This window comes from Cyprinus carpio, chromosome A1 (assembly GCF_018340385.1).
Source record: "Cyprinus carpio isolate SPL01 chromosome A1, ASM1834038v1, whole genome shotgun sequence".
NCBI classification, from domain to species: domain Eukaryota; kingdom Metazoa; phylum Chordata; class Actinopteri; order Cypriniformes; family Cyprinidae; genus Cyprinus; species Cyprinus carpio.
The window spans coordinates 5,893,000-5,916,760 of NC_056572.1; the positions used below are offsets into that span (position 1 = coordinate 5,893,000).

Here is a 23,761-nt window from a genome sequence, read left to right on the forward strand (position 1 = left end):
TTATGATGCCTATTTTTCTATCAGCAAAGTGATGGGAATGTTTAAATAGGAATACCCTAAATGGTTCATAAACGAGGCCACATTATGAATGCATATTTGCTGTAGGTGCACAAATTTGCCAAAAAACACATTATGAATGCATATTTGCTGTAGGTGCACAAATTTGCCAAAAAAAAGACATTCTACTATGCTTATCCTAAAATAGAGGTATATATTAAGTTAATTTATTGAACTGACAGACATCTAGAGGGAAAGTTCAGCTCGAGTTATTCTTAAATTCTGCTCTCTCATCCTTTGTTGAAGCGCGTTCAGGAGAGGGAGAGAGGGGCGAGAGAGACCCTAGAGGGCGGAGTTATCCACTTCCTTTCTCCCCTTCATTTAATTGGGATCTATAGTGGCTCTGTGTTGAATGATCAGTCGCAGAGAGAAGGGGCAGCCCTTGGTTTAGGAAAAGCATTTTGTCTGAAGCCGTGGTGCTAAAGGAGGCTTTGCTATTTTGGGTTAGTCAGTCAAAGAGTGTCTTCAGACAGCGGGAGACAGATACGCGCGCGCATAGTCTCTCCAGACGGAGGTAGCGCTTCCAATCTCTAGATACGCGCAACAGATTTCTCGTTAGTGACAGAGGGATATGCGCTTTTTGTTTTAATGCCATTGTTTGTTTTAAGCTCCTGCGCTCTGTTGATTTTTCAAGACCTGTTTTTGACGTCGAAATCTTCTGAGAAGACGTTTTTCCACCGGATTTGGAGATGTTATTGAGACCATAACAACGCATGTAAAGGACTGTGACAGCTCAACAGAGGAAGCGACAATCATTTTGAGAGTTTATTTCTGTGCCTGTCGGAGCCCAACATGGATACCAGCAAGGGCACAGTGTTCTATGCCACTTTACTCAAACTTGCTGTGCTCGTGATATTGGCACGGCACGTCTCGGCGCAAACTCTGAAATACCAAGTTTACGAAGAGCAGAAGGTGGGTACAGTTATCGCCAGACTTCGAGACGATGTTGCTGATGTTTTGTCCAAACTTCCGAGCTCGATTCCGTTACGCTTTAGAGCCATGCAGCGCGGCAGCGCGTCTCTTCTCTCCGTGCGCGACCAGGATGGAGAGATCAGCATCAGGACCAAAATAGACCGCGAGAAACTGTGCGAGAAGAATCTCAACTGCACTATCGAATTTGACGTCCTTACCCTCCCCACGGAGCACCTACAGCTGTTCCACATCGAAGTGGAAATTCTGGACATTAACGACAATGCGCCACAGTTCGCGCGCCCCGTCATTCCCATAGAGATCTCCGAAACCGCCGCTGTGGGGACGCGCATTCCCCTTGACAGCGCCACCGATCCAGACGTCGGGGATAACTCTCTGAACACATACTCTCTGACCCCGTCTGACTTTTTTATGATTGATATTCTAACCAGAACCGATGGCGCCAAGTACGCGGAGCTCGTTGTGCTTAAAGAGCTGGATAGAGAGGTACGAGCGAGCTATGAACTCCAGCTTACCGCCTCAGACAGGGGCGTTCCCCCAAAATTTGGAACAACGCTCCTGAAAATCATCATAGCTGACTCGAACGACAACAATCCGGTGTTTGAGAAGCCATCTTATGTGATCAACTTGCTTGAAAATTCTCCTTTAGGCAGTTTGCTTATTGATCTGAATGCCACTGACCCAGATGAAGGGACCAATGGGAAAATCGTATATTCTTTTAGCAGTCACGTGTCACCTAAAATTGTAGAGACTTTTAAGATTAATTCTGATAATGGTCATTTGACACTGGTGAGGAAAGTTGACTTTGAAAGCACAAATTCGTATGACATAGATGTTCAAGCTCAAGACATGGGTCCCAATTCAATGCCAGCACATTGTAAAGTCATAATAAAAGTGGTGGACGTGAATGACAACAAGCCTGACATTAGTATCAATTTGATGTCCACTGGGAATGAGGAGATAGCTTATATATCAGAGTCAGCTCCAGTAGATACATTTGTTGCTCTGGTGAGGGTGGATGACCTGGACTCTGGGTTGAATGGAGAGGTGGAGTGCCGTCTCCACGGCCAGGGTCATTTCAGGCTGCAAAAGAAATATGAGAATAACTACATGATCCTTACAAATGTCACTCTGGATCGAGAGAAGAGGTCCGAGTTCAGCTTGACTGTAATAGCTGAAGATAAAGGCTCTCCAAGTCTGTCTACCATCAAACACTTCACTGTGCAGGTCCAGGATGAGAATGACAACGCGCCAAAGTTTGAGAAGAGCAGGTATGAGATTTCCAACGCAGAGAACAACTCACCAGGAGCTTATCTGTCATCTGTGAGGGCCTCAGATCCAGACCTGGGCCCGAATGGTCAAGTGAGCTACTCTATACTTGAATGTACAGTCCATGGAAGCTCCATCTCCACTTATGTCACCATTGACCCCTCTAATGGAGACATTTATGCACTACGTACTTTTGATCGCGAAGATGTGAGTCAGATCTCGTTCTTAGTCCAGGCCCAGGATTCTGGAAATCCTCCACTGCGTAATAATGTGACAGTTGTGTTGACCGTATTGGATGAGAATGACAACAGACCCGTCATCACGATGCCTCAGCTGTGGAACCACACGGCTGATGTTCCAGTATCCAAATATGCAGAGGTCGGTGACGTGTTAACTATTGTCCACGCAATAGACTATGATGCCGGTGCCAATGGTGACCTTTCGTGTTTTGTAGTAGGGGGCAACGAGGCAGGTTACTTCACTATGGATGCTAAAACATGTGAAATTCAGACCAACGTCAGCATGCAGGACATTCCACAGGATCACGTGGAGCTGACCATCCTGGTGCAGGACCATGGTGCTCAACCCCTCAGCGCTAGAGCCCTACTGAGACTTTCGCTTTATGAAAACATTGAGAACCACATGAACCCCCATCTGACAGGTGGAGGAAGTGGAGATGGCCCTCTAGATGTGTCCATGATCATCATCATCTCCCTTGGTGCGATCTGCGCCATTCTGCTTCTCATCATGGTGGCCTTTGCCCTTCGCTGCTCACGTGAAAAGAAGGAAACTCGCTCATACAACTGCAGGGTGGCTGAGTCTACTTACCAACAGCACCCTAAAAAGCCCTCACGGCAGATCTACAAGGGTGACATCACCCTGGTGCCCACTGTCAACGGGACCCTCCCAATCCGGGCACACCATCACTCACCAACCTCCTCGCCCGGACCTGAACGGGCCCACATGGGCAGCCGGCAGAGCCAACACAGCCGCCAATCACTGAACAGCTTGGTCACTATTTCCTCCAATCACATCCCTGAGAACTTCGCCCTGGAACTTACACATGCCACGCCCCCTGTGGAGGTAAAAGCAAAACGTGCATATTTAAACACTGTAATTGATGCTAATCTTCATAAAGAGCCTGTGAATTATCTGTCCATATTTGTACTCATCTTTTCATTCACCAAAGTCAACATAACATTCAGGTCATCGTGTGTTGTTCTCACACTAATGCTTTTCATTTGTTCATTCATGTGTGAATGTGTGTGTGTGTGTGTGTGTGTGTGTGTGTGTGTGTGTGTGTGTGTGTGTGTGTGTGTGTGTGTGTGTGTGTGTGTGTGTGTGTGTGTGTGTGTGTGAATGATCATCGTGTTCCATCAGTATTTATTTTTATTTATGTCATCTGTTTTTGCTATAGCAAGTCTCACAGCTCCTCTCAATACTCCATCAGGGTCAGTATCAGCCGCGGCCCAGCTTCAGAGGGAACAAATACTCTCGCAGCTACAGGTAAACTTACAAACAAACAAATACTACGCTTCAAGCTCCAACTCCTTATTTGGGCATGATGTGCTCTAAATAGTATGGTAGAGTAGATGGGTAGTGATACTCAACCTGTTGTGTGCTGCTGGTTCGATCGGATTGGATGATAGGTATTCTAAAATGTTTGTGGTAGAATAGGACAGAACTTCCCTGTTGCCGTGGTCACCCACGTTTGCAGATCCTGATTGGACTGCTCCTCACATGAGGTCATAGCTTGCTTTCTGTGCTTTTTTTCTTTCTTTTCATCTGCTATTTGTTCTTGGATCATGTCATTTTATCCCGTGCATATTGTTGAAACCATTGTTCCATTCAATAATGCATTTCTATGTCCAGTTGATGATTTAAAAGCATACTAGCTTTAGATAGTTGCACTTATTTTTTGTCTTGCACACCTCTGCTCAAGTGAATCAAAATATTTAAGGGACATTTTTGGGTGTGAGATAAATGCATGGTGCCAAAGAGACATCCCTGAATAGATCTGTTTATATGATGGCTAAATAAAGATATAGTCTGTGCAAGTTAAAATTATGGGTGGGGCGTATGCTTGCCTGCTTTGCACATGCATGTTCCTAGACTGTATGCAGTGCATGCAGATGCTATTGGGAAACTTTAAATTGAGGATTTAAGCTATTAAAATATTAAGATTGACTTAATACAATCAAACATATAATGGCACTCTGAATATGGTACATGTTTGACATCTCTAACAAATCACTTTTAAACAGATTTTTTTTGAAGGTGATTGATTTTAGTGAACTTGAATATTGTAAAGAGTTTTTAATAATTAGCCTATATGTTATGCTGCATACTCCATAGAATCATGTTTAACCTGTAACTGTGTTTGTGTGAATGTGTGTGCAGGTACGCCCTCCAGGACATGGATAAATTCAGTCTGAAAGATAGTGGGCGTGGCGACAGTGATGCGGGCGACAGCGACTGCGAGATGGGCCGTGATTCGCCCATCGACCGGTTGCTAGGCGACGGCTTCGGAGACCTCTTTCACAGCGACGGACACCAGCGTCTCCACCCAGGTGAGAAATGAAGTCCAATTGGTCTCTCATGCAGTTTCTCACCTTTTTATCACCCTGAATTATGACATTCATCAGCTTGATTATATCGAGCACATTGCATTTATGATGCAGTTTAACACATCGTCTACGGTGACTTACTTTTATTACGTTGTGAACAGGTGCAGGTATAAATTAAATGGCCTGCACTGTGCTTTTATACTCAATATGAATGCAAAAAATTAAGGAAAAGCCTTTAAATGATCTACTTCTTGGTTGAAATCATGTTTTTTATTATTATTATTATTATTATTCACTACCTTTTGCAGTGTCAAACTGTTTTATCAGTAGCTTAAGATAGTGTATGTGCATGTGTGGAGGCGTGGACTGAAGTGTTATTTCCCTGTAGTGACAGCCCTATGCTTTCAAAATCTGAACTGAGGAAAATTCACCGTAATTGCTTTCACAATGCAGTTAAACCCCCCTTCCGCACGCACACACTCTCTTTTCTCTCCCCAGAGGGCCGCTATTTCAGCCCTTCCTCTTCATAGAGAGAAAGAAGCAACCTGTGTGCATCGATTAGAGTTTCACCCTTTCCTCACCAAAGCAGTTTATTGTAATTTTCACTTAGTTCCGTTTCCTCCATCCCAATTCCAGTTTGTCCTCTCCATTTTTATTCCCTGGCTGCTTTGTCTCTAATATTCAAATTCAGTCATATCTGATTTGTGTGAGGCGACGTTGCCAGAGTAATGAATAATAATCCAGTTTAACAAAGGATGTCAGCCTCCACAAGAGAAACTGGAATGGTAGAACGACAAACTCTCAATCTCCTCAGCTTCTCGAGCTTCCTCCCCAACGCACCCACCCACCTCCGAAATCCTTTCTCTAAGTTCCTAACCTTATCATCCCTCCTCATTTTCCCATTCTCTTTCATCCTTTGTTTTCCTTTCTCCCATTTTTTACATGCCCAGAGGAAATTTCATTGCTCAGAGGTTGCTCTCTCATAGCTCAGGAGATTTATGTTTCATTTAAGTACAGTATTAAATTTGTCTCAGAGGTTTCTCCTAAAATGTCTAGCAATAAAAATAGAAGTTAGACAGTGGCTGAGAAGTATAGTAGACAATGTGGTCTCAGAAGAAGTAAATGAGAAATGTTGGATTTAATATTTAAAAATCGAATTTTTGATAAGCAGAACCGTTTAAAACATTGTAAAGATCTCTTAAGAAATACTACACTCTTAAATTGCCCCTATTATGGGTTATGAAAGGTTCATATTTTGGTTTTGGGAGTCCCCAACAACAGGTTGACATGCATTTCAGGTGAAAAAAAAAAACACTTTCATTGTCTTATAATATGCATTTATTTGTTACCTTATATGCGCAACAACTCCCAAACAATTCGTTTAGTAATTCATTTTTCCAAACCCATCCTTTGTGTGACGCTAATCTGCGGAGATTGGTCCAATTGATCTCATTTTCATTTCTTTTTGCCTGTAATGCCTGATAAAGCAGCGTTTGTGCTTTGTGCTTAGCCTTACTGGGAAACAGCTATTTTTACTGCTCCAAAAGCAGTACCTAGTGGCAAAGAATGAATTTGCATTTTCATTCAGACCAACGCGAAAAGAATAACAGTTGAGCGGGCAATACGCTAATGTTTCATGTCGACATCAACATGAAATGGCTTGGGATTCGTTTAAAAAAACAACTAATTTCAATGATTCAGAGTCGACTTTCTTTTGAGAGACAATAACTTTATACACAGTGCACTTTCAGTTTTAAAACTTGGCAGGATGTTTCCATTCACTTAGAGCTGTGTTACACACTGCATGAAAGGTAATTTAAAAAATCCATAATAGGGGCACTTTAAAAAACAATGGTTCCTTATTGGCATTCATGGTTCCAGAAACCTTTAAAATCCATGGAACCCTTTCAATGCACAAAAGGCTCTTTATAGAAGAAAATGTTCTTCTGATTATGGAAATGTTCTTCATATTAAGGAAATAAATGATCTGTTCAATGGTTCTTCTATGGCATTGGTGCAAAAAGCATCTTTTAGAACAGTGGTTCTCAACCACATTCCTGGAGGACCACCAACACTGCACATTTTGCATGTCTCCTCAATCAAACACACCTGATTCAGGTCACCTTCTCATTAGTAGAAACACAGACTTGTAATGGGTGTGTGTCAGACAAAGGACATGCAAAATGTGCAGTGTTGGTGGTCCTCCAGGAATGTGGTTGAGAACCACTGTTTTAGAACACACATGTGAGATTTCTGGGGTGTTTTTCTCATTAAAAAAAATAAGAAACATAAGCAAACGTCTCCTTTTGCTTCCTATTTGAGATATTAAAAAACAGTTTAAAAATTATCGTTTTGATGTTTACAATCCAAATTTAAATGATTTTGCTCTGAATTACTCCTAAAACTAACTGAAAAATGTCTCTTTGTCTTTCTCTTAGCAGTCATGAGATTGTGTACGGAGGAGTGCCGTGTGTTGGGTCACTCTGACCAGTGCTGGATGCCATCTCAGGCGTCTTCGGATTACCGTGCGAACATGTACATCCCTGGAGAAGAGAGCAGGCCTCAGGTCCTCGAAGAGGACCAGCAGTCAGTCGACTCAGCTAAGAAGATCTTTTCTACCTTTGGAAAGGACAATGACGAGGAATGCGGCAGTTCGCTGCTGTCAGAAATGAACAACGTCTTCCAGCGTCTCCTGCCAGCTTCCTACGCTGAGGTCAGCGAGCTTGAAGGATGCGGCGGGTTGCCCACTTCCTCCATCGGCATGGAGATCAGAAAGGGCTTCCTGCCGGGTAAGGCATCGTCTACAGGCCCCGCCTACCCACAGGGTGTTGCTGTGTGGGCAGCCAACACTCACTTTCAGAATCCTGGAGGTGCCGTGATGAGCGGACATGGCTCGACCAATCACGCGGCGTCGCAGGCGCATTTAAAATGGCTGCCTGCGATGGAGGAGATCCCAGAGAACTATGAAGAGGATGACATAGAGAGTGTGCTCAGCCAGCGGCAGGGAAAACGCAATGACACGAGACACGAAGTTGTCGACGCTAGCGAACTGGTTGCCGAAATTAACAAATTGCTTCAGGATGTACGCCAGAGCTAAACAACAATCTGTTAAAGGGATAGTTCACCCAAAAATGAAAATTTGATGTTTATCTGCTTACCCCCAGGGCATCCAAGATGTAGGTGACTTTGTTAGATTTTTAACTCAAACAGTTGCAGTCTGTCAGTCATATAATGGAAGTGAATGGGATTCCCAGCTTTGAGAGTCAGAAAAACATACACAAACCAAACCAAATTAAACCCTGTGGCTCGTGACGATACATTGATGTGTAAAGACACAAAACGATTGGTCTGTGCAAGAAACTGAACAGTATTTATATCGTTTTTTACCTCTGATTCACCACAATGTCTGAACTGTCCTGAGCGCGTTCTCAACAGCTGGTGTATCATGTGTCTAATTCTTCTTCCTTTACGACGGATCGCAGACTTATAAGTGCATTACCACCACCTATCTCTCAAATGGACCATTGACACTCTATCTACAATCTCAATTAGGAGTGTCAATGGTATCACATCAGTGTATCGTCACAAGCCGCAAGGTTTAATTTGATTTTGTTTGTGTATGTTTTTTTTGACTCTCAAAGCCGATTCCCATTCACTTTCATTATATGACTGACAGACTGCAATGGTTTGAGTTAAAAATCTTTGTTTGTGTTCTACTGAAGAAACAAATTCACCTACATCTTGGATGTAAGCTGATAAACATCAAATTTGGTGAACTATCCCTTTAAAGAACATTTCCCTATCTCTTTCTTTTTCGTTCGCTCTATTTTCGTAGAGTGAACTAATCATTGAAAGGAGGAGAAAGGGAAAGAGTTCACCGCTGTAGCCTTGATTGAGTCGCATGTGGAAGCATTTCGGTTAATATTGTTTACTTGGTATGACTTTTGGTCTTTTGTACAAAAGTGAACACAATGTGATTGTAAACACCTTTTATGTTTTTTTTACTCCGTATTTATATTTGTGTATATATGTGTTTGTACAGAAAGCAATACAAATGTCTATTTTTATACAGTATTTCACTGCATGTACCTAAAATTAAACTAAGATTTGTTTGTATACTTGAAAATGTTTACTGTGTGTTTGAGCGTGTGTGAGAGTGCGTGAGTGCGTGAGGATGTTTTAATCGATACAGATTTCACAGTGTATACAAACTCTTGTTGGTGGTCCAGTTCTCTGTTATCATTATTGTGAACAGCGAAATACTCTTACCAGAATGGTTTATCCGTGAGTGACTGTGAAAAATTTCTTGGGACCTTATAAAGATATTTCTCTTTGTCAGCAAACCTTTCTGTTATGATTTTACAATAATGTTGCATTAAAAACACACATTTGGAAATACCTCTTTCACACTGTCTGTTTTCATTCATTATTTATTCAGCAAATCTATGGTCTTAAATGTAATTATGTTTACCCTATCGCAAATCCAGCTTCATAAGCTTTCATTAAGAAAGCATCTTTTATAGTTAGCCTTGGAACTTGTTCAAAATGAAATAGACAGAATCAACTCCCTACAGAATCTAACTAGTGATTCTTATAACAGACAGGCATCTGTTTTCAAGAACTAAAATATTGTAGAAACTTCAATTTTCTGTAAAGTTGCTTTGCAATGATTTGTATCGTAAAATAGTGATTCAAAAAAAATAAATAAATCTTTCATAATTCTTATAACAGACAGGCATCTGTTTTCATGGACCTCCGCCACTGCTGCTTTCAATAAGAGCTCCCCCTTTTGAACAGAGCAGGTATTGCAGCCACAAAATAAATAACTAAATGTTTCATAGCGTATCCTTCAGGAGGAGTGCTAAACAAATCCTTTGTGTGCTTAAAAATCTTATTAATGACTTTATTAAAGTACACGTTTGCTCTAGAAATAATATTTTGATTATATGCCTGTTTTGTTGTCTTTGCAAACCCAGAAAGGGTGTCATTCTGACCTGGTTACTCAGCCATAACTCCTAGCTATAACCCTGAGTAATTAGCTTGTAGAAAGATTATGGGTTTACATAAAACACGCGAAGCCCCCCAAATCCTGTTTTCAATACAGGCCACTGAATCTTTCATACAATGATCAATACATATCCTAGCATATGTATGCGTGTGGGTCTATGTATGATCTATGTTTGCATGTTTATAAATGTGTGTTCTTATGTGTTGTGTTTATGTGTGCTTAACATCTGTCGGTGTGTATAATTTAACAGCAGGCAGCTGTTCAGGATTATTAATCTGGAGTGCAGCCAGTTGATGTGATGCAGTGTGGAATCATCTATGCTGGCCTGACCACAGCATAGAGCGGCTATTATCCACACACACACACTCGCTCAACATTGATTTTACTTTATTATTCTTTGCAGCAAGTGGCAAGCAGGTTTTATTCTCACACAATCACCTCTTTCAGTATGCATGTTAGTGTAATTTTATGGTGTAAACGGTTGGCTCTCTGGATTTGAATACAGAAATCTCACATGGTGGAAGCTGCTACTACACAACAATCAACCAACCTTCTTCCTCCTCACTCATTCCACCAAACACAAACCATGCTTTAAAACCTGATGATTGTAAGTGCAGGGCAGTTAACCTCAACATGCTCCCTACAATTAGTAAATTGCTTTGCATAAAAGTGTCTGCAACACCGACGATAACTAATCATCAGGAATGAATACTGCAGCCAGTGAGCGCCACCCTATTCATTTAGGCTAGGTTGGGTTCCTGTGTGCTGCGGGGGTGTTAATTCACCTTAGGGTCAGTTTAATTCGCTTCCTCTCTGCTGAGCATTACTTGTGGTGTGAGGTTCCCGTTTTCCTGCTGAGTAACTCTGAGGTAAAACTGATGACAGAACTGGACTGTACTGTCATTTAAGCCTTGATGAATTAATCAGAAATCCAGTTATATTTTAAATTTATGCATTTATTCTTCCACACAGTGGCTTAGTATGCATGTCAAATTTATTAGACCAATATCCAATGTAAGGATTGTGCCACAGCTGCCCTAAACTAACAGTATTGGTTATTACAATTTTTTTTTTTTTACATTTCTGTAATGTTTAATCTACACCAGTATGTGTAAGCTCTATAGTCACAGTATGTTTCTATAATGCTACAATATTATTATTGATGGAATTTAATTGATTAAAAGAGATTGTACCAAAGTTTCATCAAAGGCAAGTCTTTGGGAAAAAACAGATTTTTTTTTTAATATATATATATACAGGTCCTTCTCAAAAAATTAACATATTGTGATAAAAGTTCATTATTTTCAATAATGTAATGATAAAAATTAAACTTTCATATATTATGGATTCATTGCACACCAACTGAAATATTTCAGGTCTTTTAGTGTTTTAATACTGATGATTTTGGCATACAGCTCATGAAAACCCAAAATTCCTATCTCAAAAAATTAGCATATTTCCATCCGACCAATAAAAGAAAAGTGGTTTTAATACAAAAAAAGAGTCAACCTTCAAATAATTATGTTTCAGTTATGCACTCAATACTTGTTCGGGAATCCTTTTGCAGAAATGACTGCTTCAATGCGGCGTGGCATGGAGGCAATCAGCCTGTGGCACTGCTGAGTGTTTGTTATGGAGGCCCCAGGATGCTTCGATAGCGGCCTTAAGGCTCATCCAGAGTGTTGGGGTCTTGCGTCTCGCAACTTTCTCTTTCACAATATCCCACAGATTCTCTATGGGGTTCAGGTCAGGAGAGTTGGCAGGCCAATTGAGCACAGTAATACCATGGTCAGTAAACCATTTACCAGTGGTTTTTTGGCACTGTGAGCAGGTGCCAGGTCGTGCTGAAAAACGAAATCTTCATCTCCATAAAGCTTTTCAGCAGATGGAAGCATGAAGTGCTCCAAAATCTCCTGATAGCTAGCTGCATTGACCCTGCCCTTGATAAAACACAGTGGACCAACACCAGCAGCTGACATGGCACCCCAGACCATCACTGACTGTGGGTACTTGACACTGGACTTCAGGCATTTTGGCATTTCCTTCTCCCCAGTCTTCCTCCAGACTCTGGCACCTTGATTTCCGAATGACATGCAAAATTTGCTTTCATCCGAAAAAAGTACTTTGGACCACTGAGCAACAGTCCAGTGCTGCTTCTCTGTAGCCCAGGTCAGGCGCTTCTGCCGCTGTTTCTGGTTCAAAAGCACACGCCTGTGCACGGTGGCTCTGGATGTTTCTACTCCAGACTCAGTCGACTGCTTCCGCAGGTCCCCCAAGGTCTGGAATCGGTCCTTCTCCACAATCTTCCTCAGGGTCCGGTCACCTCTTCTCGTTGTGCAGCGTTTTTTTGCCACACTTTTTCCTTCCCACAGACTTCCCACTGAGGGGCCTTGATACAGCACTCTGGGAACAGCCTATTCGTTCAGAAATTTCTTTCTGTGTCTTACCCTCTCGCTTTTGAGGGTGTCAATGATGGCCTTCTGGGTTAACCTCTTACCCATGATTGCGGTTTTGAGTAATGAACCAGGCTGGGAGTTTTTAAAAAGCCTCAGGAATCTTTTGCAGGTGTTTTTTAGAGTTAATTAGTTGATTCAGATGATTAGGTTAATAGCTCGTTTAGAGAACCTTTTCATGATATGCTAATTTTTTGAGATAGGAATTTTTTGGTTTTCATGAGCTGTATGCCAAAATCATAAGTATTAAAAACAATAAAAAGACGTGAAATATTTCAGTTGGTGTGCAATGAATCTAAAATATATGAAAGTGGTAAAGATTAAGAAATTATTGTTGCATATTATAACCATTTTTATTCATTTTTATGTAACACTTTCAATAAGGTTATATATATATATATATATATATATATATAATATATATATAATATAATATATATATATATATATATATATATATATATATATCTATATATATATATTTGCCATCGAGCAATTGCTGCTGAAAATTCAGCTTTGCCATTACAAAATGTAAGTGACATGGTACATCTCTTGTTATTTAAAAAAGTAATCTTAATGCTTAACATGCATTTCTTACCTGAGATTGCATATACTGAAAAGAGGCCTAACACTGATCCATGAAGCACCTCGGGTCCAGTGGTTTGCTTAGTGCAATTCACTGTGTCAAAGGCAACAGCCAAGTTTAGAAACTCTAACAGTAGGGCAAAAGGAAAATATAATCTTTATTTATTTATTAACTTCATTCCTTTGTGATTTCTTTGTGGTCTCTTCACACAGGATAAAGTTGTGTATTCAGTCAGTGTGAATGATTTTGTCTCTGGAAAGATGTCCAGACAGCTAATTAACATAAACCTAGCCGATACTTTCACATCATTGCTTAATTAAATCAACAAGTAAAATCTGCAGTCATGTCACGTTCTTATTAATTAACACTTCAAGTGTGGGGAATACAAATGTATTGTGTGTATTTGTGTTTATGTCTGTGGGTGGTGGGTATCTGTGTTCTGTTAACATTATTTGGTTTCTCATATTCACACAATGGAGAAGACGTGGGGAAATGGTAAAGTGCATTGCATCTCAGTTTTTCTTCTGAGAAAAAAAAACAAACAAAAAAACAAAACATGGTTTGTTTTATGTTACACAACATTTGTGTAAGAAAGTATTATTTGAAATAATGCAACACTAGACAGTGGTTGCAGTATTTGTGTTTCAGACTGACTGGTAACGCTGTTGGTTGGACGATGCTAAATGAAGCTAAAGTCTATTTTTGTCGTGAGCCTGTCCGCAAAATTCCATAAAATTTAATTTCAGATTTTAATTGTGTAATGTATTTTTAATTTATGTAAACTAAAATTAAATAAAAACTGAAAAAAAGAAAAGAAAAAAAATCATTCTGCTAAAGTTTTTTGGCCCCTAAATACGTCTATATCGATAACTTTTTTGATTTTGTTTTGATTTAATATATTAATTCTTTATACACTTATGATGTATGTTTTGTAACCCACTTACCTTTGTGCTGCCCATTTGACTTGTGCAGTTGATAAGTTGACAATAAAGGTAATGTTGTCTATGCTATTTTATTTTTAGGCTATCAATGTAGGTAGGTCTATTACTGGAACCGTTCAAATTATTAAATTAAAACAATTTAGAATTTAGAGCTGAATTATAGGACATATAGAACACTCTGTTATCATATAATGTTGCAACTATAGACTATTCTTCAAAATATCAAATGAAAAAGTATTATTTTTAATTAGGAGCAAAGTGTCATCATTCTCTCAGACTTAATAATGTCAAAGATGTTGCATCTCTGTAAATGCCACAATTAGCCATTAGCACACATTAATGTGGCCCTACAAATATCTTACACAGGTAGCATATGCATTATTCATGCACATTAATGCAGGAAGAATTGTGGCTAGATAAAATTACATTAGTTTACAAGAAACTGTGACCTCTCTGCAAGAATCAGTATTCATAACCTGAGACATTTCCACAATTCAGTGAGAAAGACAGAGAGAGAGAGAGAGAAAGACAGAGAGAGAGAGAGAGAGAGAGAGAGAGAGAGAGAAAGAGAGAGAGAGAGAGAGGTCACATGTTGTGAATCTTGAATTGGTGCTATTAATGTTTGGTAATGTGCTTCATGGGCATGCATAAAAGAGATTAACGCCACATTACAGAATCATATTTACTGAGGCACTATTTGCATAATGAAGTGTGTAATGGAATTTTTATGTGCATTATAATTTCATAAACTTCAGAAACTGTAAATTTGTGCTTTTCTTTCGTTTACAGTCAGATGTCGTTGTACCCATACTCTGAGAAATTGTTTACGATCCAATAGGATGCAAATGGTTTGCTTTGACAACAATATAATTCAGATTTGATTTTTCACTAAATGATGTGATGCATCACTAAAACTGGACTCTGGTCAGGCCTGAGTCTGATTTAATTTGATTAGCTTGCTAAGATGCATATATATTTTCCAAACTGTGTGATCATAAAATTCATAGTGCTGTAGCAGTTATAATTTATAAGTGAGGATTATTTGTGGGGCATTCTAATAGAATGCCTTAGCAACAAAAACTATGGAATATTTATTCCACTATTTATGCATCAATGTATTTTTCCACCCAAATGAAAGACTAAAAAAAAAAAAAAAAAGATATATCCAAACTGTTTTCTACACTGATAATGATAAGAAATGTTTATTGAGCACCAAATCAGCATATTAGAATGATTTCTGAAGGATATTAAGAATGTTTATCTGAGCACCAATAATTGATAATAATTGAGCACCAATTCAGCATATTAGAATGATTTCTGAAGGATTATGTGACACTGAAGACCTGAATGGCTGCTGAAAATTCAGTAGCGTACACAGAGTAATGAGTAACCGAAAACAGGATGGTCGGTGCACATCTCTCTTGACTCATCCAGTTCAGTCACACACACCTGGGCTTTTAATGAGAATTTCCCTCTCTTTCAGTGTAGAGGTATTTGTCATCATATCTGGCTAATGAATTGACTTTATCCTTTTCTTTTCTCTGTCGTGTTTGATGAATTCACTATGGAAATTACCATGGAGGCCTACAGGGGCCCTGTGGAGGATAATACACAGTACATATTAGGGAGGATATAAGTCTCCCTGTGCTGACTGGAACTAGGGAAATGAGTTCTCATATCAAAACACTCCACACATACATGACCTCCCTAGAGATGGTGTGAGAACAGAGCCAGTCAGGGATAGTGAGAGGATGGAATCAAAAACAAGGACAGTAAGAGGACGACTGAGGCCCTGTTCACACCTGGAATTAGCATCTGTATTGGTGTCAGCCAAAATAGATTGGTGCTTACACCTGGATTTAGTGTCTCGATTAGTGCTGTCAAAATTAGAGCATTAACGCATGCCATACATTTTTTTTTTTCAGTTTAACACGTTAAAAATATTTAACGCAATTAACGCAGTGGCAGAGCTAGGGTTTGCCACCCCACTCACAACTGCTGCTTCTGTCTCTTTGTTCTTGACAAGAATTGCATTTATTAAGACACAGAATGTCTTTATGACTACATCAAACAGGAGACTAAAGTTGCACGCACTAGGCTTCAAGTTGAATCTAATCTAATCTAATATTGTAGGTCTTAGAAAACAGTAAGCAGGTGAGCTGTTGTTAGGCTATATGTCTGTATGCCCAGCTATTATACTGCCACGTCTCTTTCAAACGTGTAGTTTATACATTTCATATTAAAGCTAACAAAGTCCCCATCCTTAAGTAGTTTTATTTGTGACAAGCAGTGGTTTTCAAAAATGTCGCAGCACTGTCTCTGATTTAACTGGCTCAACTGACCTTTAAAGGGGTCAGCTTTTTTAAAGCATTGTGATTGGCCGAGCACTATTTGCACAGCACTCGTTCTGACAAGCGCAGTCCTGCCTGATAACTGACCCCTTTGATTTTTTGAGCATAAAGCACTCGTCGGAAATGTAACGTCCCTTTCCATAATCGCAAGCTTTCAAAATAAATGTAAAGACAGTTAATAATATCCTTAGATTTACCATCAGTTCAAGCCTGAAAGGGGAACAGAGTCGCGTGATAGACACAGTGATGAAGCTCCTATGTGTTTGCAGTACACAATTCACAGACGGTTAAGACAGCTGACTCCACTGTGTGACCCTTACTCTCTCTCTCTCTCTCTCTCTCACACACACACACACACACACACACATATGACGCGCAAAACTCCACATTTGAACGGTCAATAGCAAATACTTTAATAACAAAACATACTTACAGTAGGTGATTCAGAAGCACCAGATTGTCGCAGCAAAGTCAGAATAACCTCCTCTCCTAGGTTCACAAAACAGTCATCCATAAAATGCATTGCTGTTCTGTTGTAAGTAATCTTAAAGCTTCCTAAATGCATCTACTTTCGGAAGGCCAAATGAAGTGCTTTTGCTTTTGCCTAGAAAAACTCAGCATCTCCCTGACATCGCTACTTCAACACTAACTGTGGTTACTGAAACCATGCCTTCTTTCATTGCTTGAGCATTTGGGAGGCATTATGCAAATATTTCCACATAGTGACGTAGAGATGTGGGGCATGTTTGAATGAGCCGTTTCAGGGGGGCGTGGCAGAGTCTTAACTTTGATTAAGAATATCTCTTTGGATTTGAGATTTTAGTCTTTGCAACTTTACAGATCTTCTTCATACACCAAGAGCTTGTAACACTCCAAAGAGAAAGGAAAAATTTAAATCACATCATATGACCCCTTTAAGACCTGAAGTGAGAAAAGGTAAAGAGTTGTGAGAAAATACAATGCATGTCAGGGATGCCTCATGTTCAGCAGCAAAATAAACTAATAACCCAGTGGCTGTGATGTTTGTTAATAAAAAAAAAAAAAAAAAAAAAAAAAAAACTTTTGAAGCTTTAAGGATTAATCTATATTTAATTTAGAATTAAGTGTTTGACAACTTTACTCAATTTCTGCATACAATATTTCCTACTTGCTGAAGGGCACAGGTAGCTACTGTAAATATGACATTATTATAATGGGTTTATATGAAGATTGTTTTAAGTTCACTTTAATTAGAGGTTGTTTTTTAAAAGTCTAAAATGTTCAAATTGATAGCTCTCAATTATACTGTAATGTTGAATGAATATAATCAACACTTAAAAATGGTCAGTTGTACTTTACATTTATAAAGACATCAGTAGTACTTGCCTTCAGTCATAAAAAAGATGCACTTCACTGAAGGATGGTCAGTTGTACTTTACATTTCTTTTCAAGCCAGTTAAAAAAAAAAGTAAGGTAAGGTAACAAAAGCTTTGTAATCAATATGACATAATGAAATAAATGTAATTTATTATTTTTAAATAATGTTTTTTATGAATAATATTCCCTTGCATCATTTTATCTGTAGATTAATTTGTGCATAATTATTTTGTGTATATTGTCTATTGTGTATATATTTGTTATAGCGCGAGTAAATGAACATTTTCGCGCGCAGACGTGTTTGGCTTCTCTTAACAAATAATTTTCCACGACCGGTGTACTGGGCCAATCAGAATTTAGCTAGGACATCTATGGCCCCACCCCTAGCTCCGCCTATGCTAATCGGTACAGTGTTGCGGTCTGTGAAGGGCGGTAGAGTTATTAACCACCAGTTATTAATCACCCATCATAATTCCAGACGATGACTGAGGAACAACAACCAACATTTATCCAGTTAACTCCCACTAGTGTTGCATTAGACGCCCTGGCTGTTCCAGACAAAATCATTCGGAGCTCGAGGCCATACCGACGCCCACGTTTTGCTAATTAATAACGGCGGGCACGCGCTCCTTCATTTAAAACAATCCATATTCATCAAACATTAAAAACGAAGGTAAGAACACATTTTCGCGGACACACACACACACACACACACACACACACACACACACACACACACTTGCAATCAACTATTAGTGAATGAGACCTAGCAAGGACTGTGTTTTGAATATGGATTCATTCACCTGTCAGCACATTTGGGTCACTGAGGGACTGTATAACGTTAACGTTACTGTAAGAAGACAGTAAACTCTCAAGACCTTGGTTTAAGTTTAGTATTGTATTTCGCAGATGATTCTGTTAATTCAGCAAACTATTATGCTACAAGTACAACTATAATATAATTTTATTATATCAATTCTATTTTTTAAATCAATATTGGAAAAAAAGTTGCTTGGATAAATTCAATTGAATAGGGACGTCTGTTAATGTAATAAATTCATCAGCCGTTGTATTATTTTCAACAATTTTTAGTTATCAATCAGTGGCAGTGTCTGTTACTGACGGGAGGTCGTGGCTTGTTTGCTGTCACCAGCAGATGGCGCTCTGTCAATGCCACATGGGAGCCGTGGCTCTGCTCTCGTATGCAAAACTGTCTCTGCTTCCTCTGGGTCTTTGCGAAGAAGGGTTTGTGTTTTATGTCTACTTGTACAGAGCTCAAATAGACTTGTATTTTATATGTTTGTTTTTGTATCAATCTGTCTTAAAGTAGACATCTTGACATCTTTCTCAAATTTTTGCTCAGCAGAGTCAGCTCTTTCATTCTTTCTTTCTTTCTTTCTTTCTTTCTTTCTTTCTTTCTTTCTTTCTTTCTTTCTTTTAAATTGATTTTTAACATAATCTGGTTGTTTTGGAGGTTAAAAAACAGATATAAATAAACTTTCTTTCTTTCTTTCTTTCTTTCTTTCTTTCTTTCTTTCTTTCTTTCTTTTTATTAACACATAGAAATACAATGTGTGGTTACTTGAAGTCTCCTGCTGTCTGTTGCAATCTGCCAAAAATTATATATATATATATACTTGTCTTAGCAGGTTCAAAATCAAAACTTACCCTATTTATTTGCTTAATGCGTCCTACTGGTCTTCTTGTGAATGATTAATATATGTGTGTATGTGAATGATAGTGTATAGATAGATAGATAGACGGATAAGCATTCTACATTTACAGGAGACAGCTAAATGCTTACAGAGCTATTATACATGCTGCAAAATTTAATTCAAACCTCTTTTAAGATCAGGAAGCCATCAGAAACCTTGAATGCTTTAGATTTCAAGTTGTAGGGACCATTGAAGGGTTCTCATTCAGGTATCTGATCCGTGAAGCATCGCATTATTTGTCTGATGGATGAGTAATCTGACCATGCTGCTGTCAGCTCTGACATTTGTTTGTCTGGACTATAAGAGACGTGTGTGTGATTGATAACTGAGTGTGCACGCTCTCGGGCAGACTTATGAGTGTTTGATAGCTCTACAGTGTGTGTTTGTGTGCACATACTTAATCGTGTGTGTTTTCTCAAACACTTCAGAATCCCGTTCACCCTGCAGCCTTGTGACTGCTATCCAGATGGACTCATTACAATCATCTCTCCACAGCTGCAAGGTGCGTGCTGTACTTTTGTGTAAAAAAAAGACAATTGAGAATAAACAGAAATGGTAGATTTGTGCTCTTTTTGTGTCAGGCCAGGCTTGTGCAGATCAAAGGAAGGGCCTGATGGGGAATTGCCATATGACCAATCGATCCTGAGATGACGGTGGCAGGATGGTGTGCGTGTCGCTGTCAGGTAAGACACTTTCAATTGTGTGCAGTTGAGTTCAAATTTAGTTCTGAAAGTAACTGGTGGACTTGAGCAGAAAAAGTGTTGGAACAGGTTCAGTAGGTCTTAAGAGATGAGAAACTTGGACAACACTCAGCTTCTCATAACAACTCAAAATATAATGTGTAGCCAAAAGAAGGACTGTTGAAAAATGTTTGGCCTCTATCCTGGTTGGTGGATGTCACAAGTAGAGGAAATAAACTGATAATATCAGAACTTGATAACACAATAATTATTCATCCATGATGTCCTTTTGGTGTGTTTATAGAGTGTGTGTGTGTGACTTCTGCAGGTCGTTTTTATATCAGATAATGCATTAATGCATTTATGATATATGACTTCAGATTTACAGGTTTTTGCTAAACATTTCTTATGCTTAGGTAAGCATCACTGTTTAGGCTTAGGGGGCTGTTGTAGGATTTGTTGCTACTTTTCGAAGTGATCTGTGATTTTTGCAAAAATGTCATAGACTTGTATTGAACGAGGTACCTGAAGCCCCTGGGCAGTAAGCAGCTAGAAACTTGAGATGTTCTAGCAACCATATGGCAACAAACAAACAACCACAGAGAATATGGTAGCTGCAAGGTTTGTACAGGGATTTTAATGGCATGTTAAAATACATTTAAATAATAATAATAATAATAATTATATAGCTGTGAGAATAATCTCAAAGTAGGCCATTTACAAGAATAAAACTGTAATGTAGTAATATTTTCAAAGTAATTAAAGCAAATATTATGAAAAAAAGTAGCACCTTTATTCTTAATCTTATTTATTTTAAGTCACACTAAGCAAAAACTTCTCACGTGTTTTTTTTTTTCTTTTTCAGAAAATATAAAATAATCTAGTGACAGTATCTAAAAAAAACAAACAAAAAAAACCATCTTGAGTGTGTGCATATTACAGCTTACAGCAGTGGTCACTAACCTTTTTAAGCCTAAGATCCCTGACCTCGGCTTTAATGAAAGACAAGATCTACCTATAGACGAATTGATAGAAAAAGACAGCCCGGATTTTACTTCCAATTTGAGGACTTTTATTTAGTATTTTAATTAGTAATGCGCCAATCATTATTTTTCATGGCTGATTAAGTTACATACCTGCATGATACAAAAACAGCAGACGGGCTGAATGAAATGCAAATTTCACTCTCTGACAGCAGGTGGCACTTATGGAACAGCAGTGATATGGCATTTCCTTGGTTGTGCTGAAATACTACTTATTCGGAGATAAGTGGAAAAGAAATTCCCATTGCTGTCAAAACGTTTCTGAAGTTCCCTTTAGTGATACATTCATGTAACCCTTTACCTCCCAGAATTTAAGATTTTTTTTCCTATATTTTCGCCCAAACAGTGAGCTGCTCTGCCTGCTACAGTATATTTTCTTCTTTGTGTCCGTCTTCAGCGTTTCTGGCAACTGTTCTGTTTACAGACTCATGGTGTATGTTTCTTTATAGCTCCCGAAGAAACAGAAAAATAAGTACGTAAAACGCAGTATAAAGAGTGAAGAAATGTAATATATTTTTGTATTTATTTTTCTTTTTGTTGTCGGGAGTTACTGGGACAGTGATAAAGATCTACGTGATCGACGGGTTGGCAACCACTGGCTAAGGGGGTTTTCAACAGGGGGTCTGCAGTAGTACAGTAGGGGTCTACCAATTGTTTTTAAGAATTTTTAATTTGAACATGAAAATATGGTCTGAACAAAAATACAGTATTGGTTTAACTTTAGTCAAACCTGTAGTTAAGAAGCTACATTTTGCTAAATGTTTTATTGTCCCTCTAAAGTTGTAAAATGATGCATATTACATTTTACTGCAAATATACAACTTTGTACATCAAAATTGAAAAGTTCTTAAAATAATCATTGTAAGATTTATCATATGTATATTCATCAGTGTGATATGATGCGCTGTGTAATAGGCCAGGCTAAAATAAACACACGGTTTGTAACAGGGTCCTTGGAATCTCTATCCTTCGAAGGTTCTTCGGCTTGAAGAGCTCTCTTCTAGCTGATGCATACATTTTTGTAGTCACTTTAAAATAAATAGAGGTGACCTTGTTTGACCTTTCATCTCAGTTTTGACCTATTCCTGTTTCTTGTGTTTATACGCCGGTGCCTAGCATTAACGATCCTCCACTTCTGGATGATTTGCCTTGCTTTTACCAAACGAAATCTGTCTCTCTCCCATATCCCATTCCTCTCTCGCTTTCCTGGCTGCATTCCTACAGTGCATCTCATCTGTCTGTTCTTCCAAAAATCAATGTCTGTCAAAGGTGCAGCTCCTGTTCAGAGTAGGAAAAAAACAAGGGGGAAGGGAAACATGTCAGACAATAAAAACAAAAGAAGGCAAACCATTATATTAGCTTTAGTGTCTGTGAGTCTCTGTTTCCCTCTCTTCTCTGGCTTTCTTGTAACCTGAGGGAATGTTCTGCCAAGAACTGAACGATGAGGACAATTCTGTTTGCTCTCTCTTTTTCTGCCTCTTTCTTTCTCTCTCTGTCAGTTTTTCTCACCCTCACCATGTATTTCATTGTCTTTCCAGTACCCTATCAGTCCAATTTATGATTATTCTGTCTTTTTTAGAGGAATAATTGCCTCAAAATTAAAAATTCTGTTTTCCTTCACTCACCCTCATGCCCTTCTAAACCTGTATGACAGCTTCTGTGCAACACAAAAGAAGAAAGTTTTTGTAATGTACTGATCGCTCCATGCAGTTACAAAAGGAACCGGAGCTTTCAAGGTTATAAACGGATGCAAAATCACATTAAAATGAAAATAAGAGTAGTCCAATTACAGTAGCCTGTTAAAGGCTATAATAGCTTGTTAAATTGTCTTTATTCAAACACTAGTACTCCTTTTGATAAGAGAAGTAGAAACATGTGATTCAGAAAACAGTTATTTGATGCCAGATCTGTTGTATGATTGATTTGTTCATGAATTGCACTGATCAGGTTCTCTGATTAATGACCCAGTCATCTGGTTGTAGCAATTTTTAAAAGTTTTACTCCGTTTCTCCAAAAAGCTTTCGAATGGCTTCAGATGACTTGGAATATAGTGCAAGAGTTGTATGGACCTCTTTATTAAATACTTTATGGTGTTTTTTTCTGCTTTTTTGAACCCTAAAAGCTCTGCTCACCGTTCATTGTAATTGAGTAAAAAAAAAAAAATGACCAAGAGTATAAAATCTCTCTTTTTTATTTCTCTGTATAAAAAAGTAAGAAACAACTAATAGTTTTTTTGCTTCTAAAAAAAACCCCTTTTTTTCTTACCTTTTTAATATTTTTTGTTCACTCACCCTCTCTGTTGTCCTTGCCCTCCCTCATTCGTCTCAGTATAGCAGTTATCTTCTCTCCTTTTTCATCAGGTTCTCCTGGGGAGAGTTCTAGTGATGTCGAGTGTTGTGTGTCTGCATCTGCACTGTGTGTGTGTGTAATGAGAGGGATATCCTCTTGGAGACTCCTGTCTGGCAAGAGCTGGAAACAGATCATCACCTTGTGGACCTGATATCAACAGAGAGAGAGAGAGAGAGAGAGAGAGAGAGAGAGAGAGAGTGAAAAACAAGGAAAGAGAGATGGTAAGTTAGAGCATGGGATCAGGGAAGCTGCTGTGAGAATTGTTTCATTATTATTTCTTTTTTTCTTTTTTTTTCTTGGCAGTGGTGATTCCAAAGCTTGACCATAAAATTACAATGACCGTTTCTGGCATTATAGGGCTTTATGGGTCATTTTAGTGAATGCTTAACGGGTTTATACAGTGGCTTTTTATATTCTTCTCCTTTTAACATTACTAACATTTTATACACTCCACTG

The 23,761-nt window shown here is 38.8% G+C and overlaps 1 protein-coding gene across 4 annotated transcripts; it reads left to right on the forward strand.

Annotated features, from left to right (window-relative positions):
* Nucleotides 1-349: 349 nt before the first annotated feature.
* LOC109113423 (protocadherin-18-like) lies at nt 350-8,421 on the forward strand. 4 transcript variants are annotated; one of them, XM_042724431.1, is made up of 4 exons: nt 350-3,339; nt 3,674-3,762; nt 4,657-4,826; nt 7,265-8,421. In XM_042724431.1, the coding sequence occupies exons 1-4, from the start codon at nt 850-852 to the stop codon at nt 7,918-7,920; spliced, it is 3,405 nt and encodes a 1,134-aa protein (XP_042580365.1). In that variant the 5' UTR covers nt 350-849; the 3' UTR covers nt 7,921-8,421. The 4 variants fall into 4 exon arrangements, with proteins under 4 accessions (XP_042580365.1, XP_042580508.1, XP_042580298.1 ...); XM_042724574.1 differs by having other exon boundaries at nt 3,707-3,762; XM_042724364.1 differs by having other exon boundaries at nt 351-3,339; nt 7,262-8,421.
* Nucleotides 8,422-23,761: the final 15,340 nt, after the last annotated feature.

Excerpts from the sequence above, each read along its gene's own strand:
- LOC109113423 (XM_042724364.1), top strand. The coding sequence starts at position 850 with ATGGATACCAGCAAGGGCACAGTGTTCTATGCCACTTTACTCAAACTT. Across the intron at positions 3,340-3,673 it reads ATGCCACGCCCCCTGTGGAG|CAAGTCTCACAGCTCCTCTC; the intron begins GTAAAAGCAAAA and ends TTTTTGCTATAG. Across the intron at positions 3,763-4,656 it reads AAATACTCTCGCAGCTACAG|GTACGCCCTCCAGGACATGG; the intron begins GTAAACTTACAA and ends ATGTGTGTGCAG.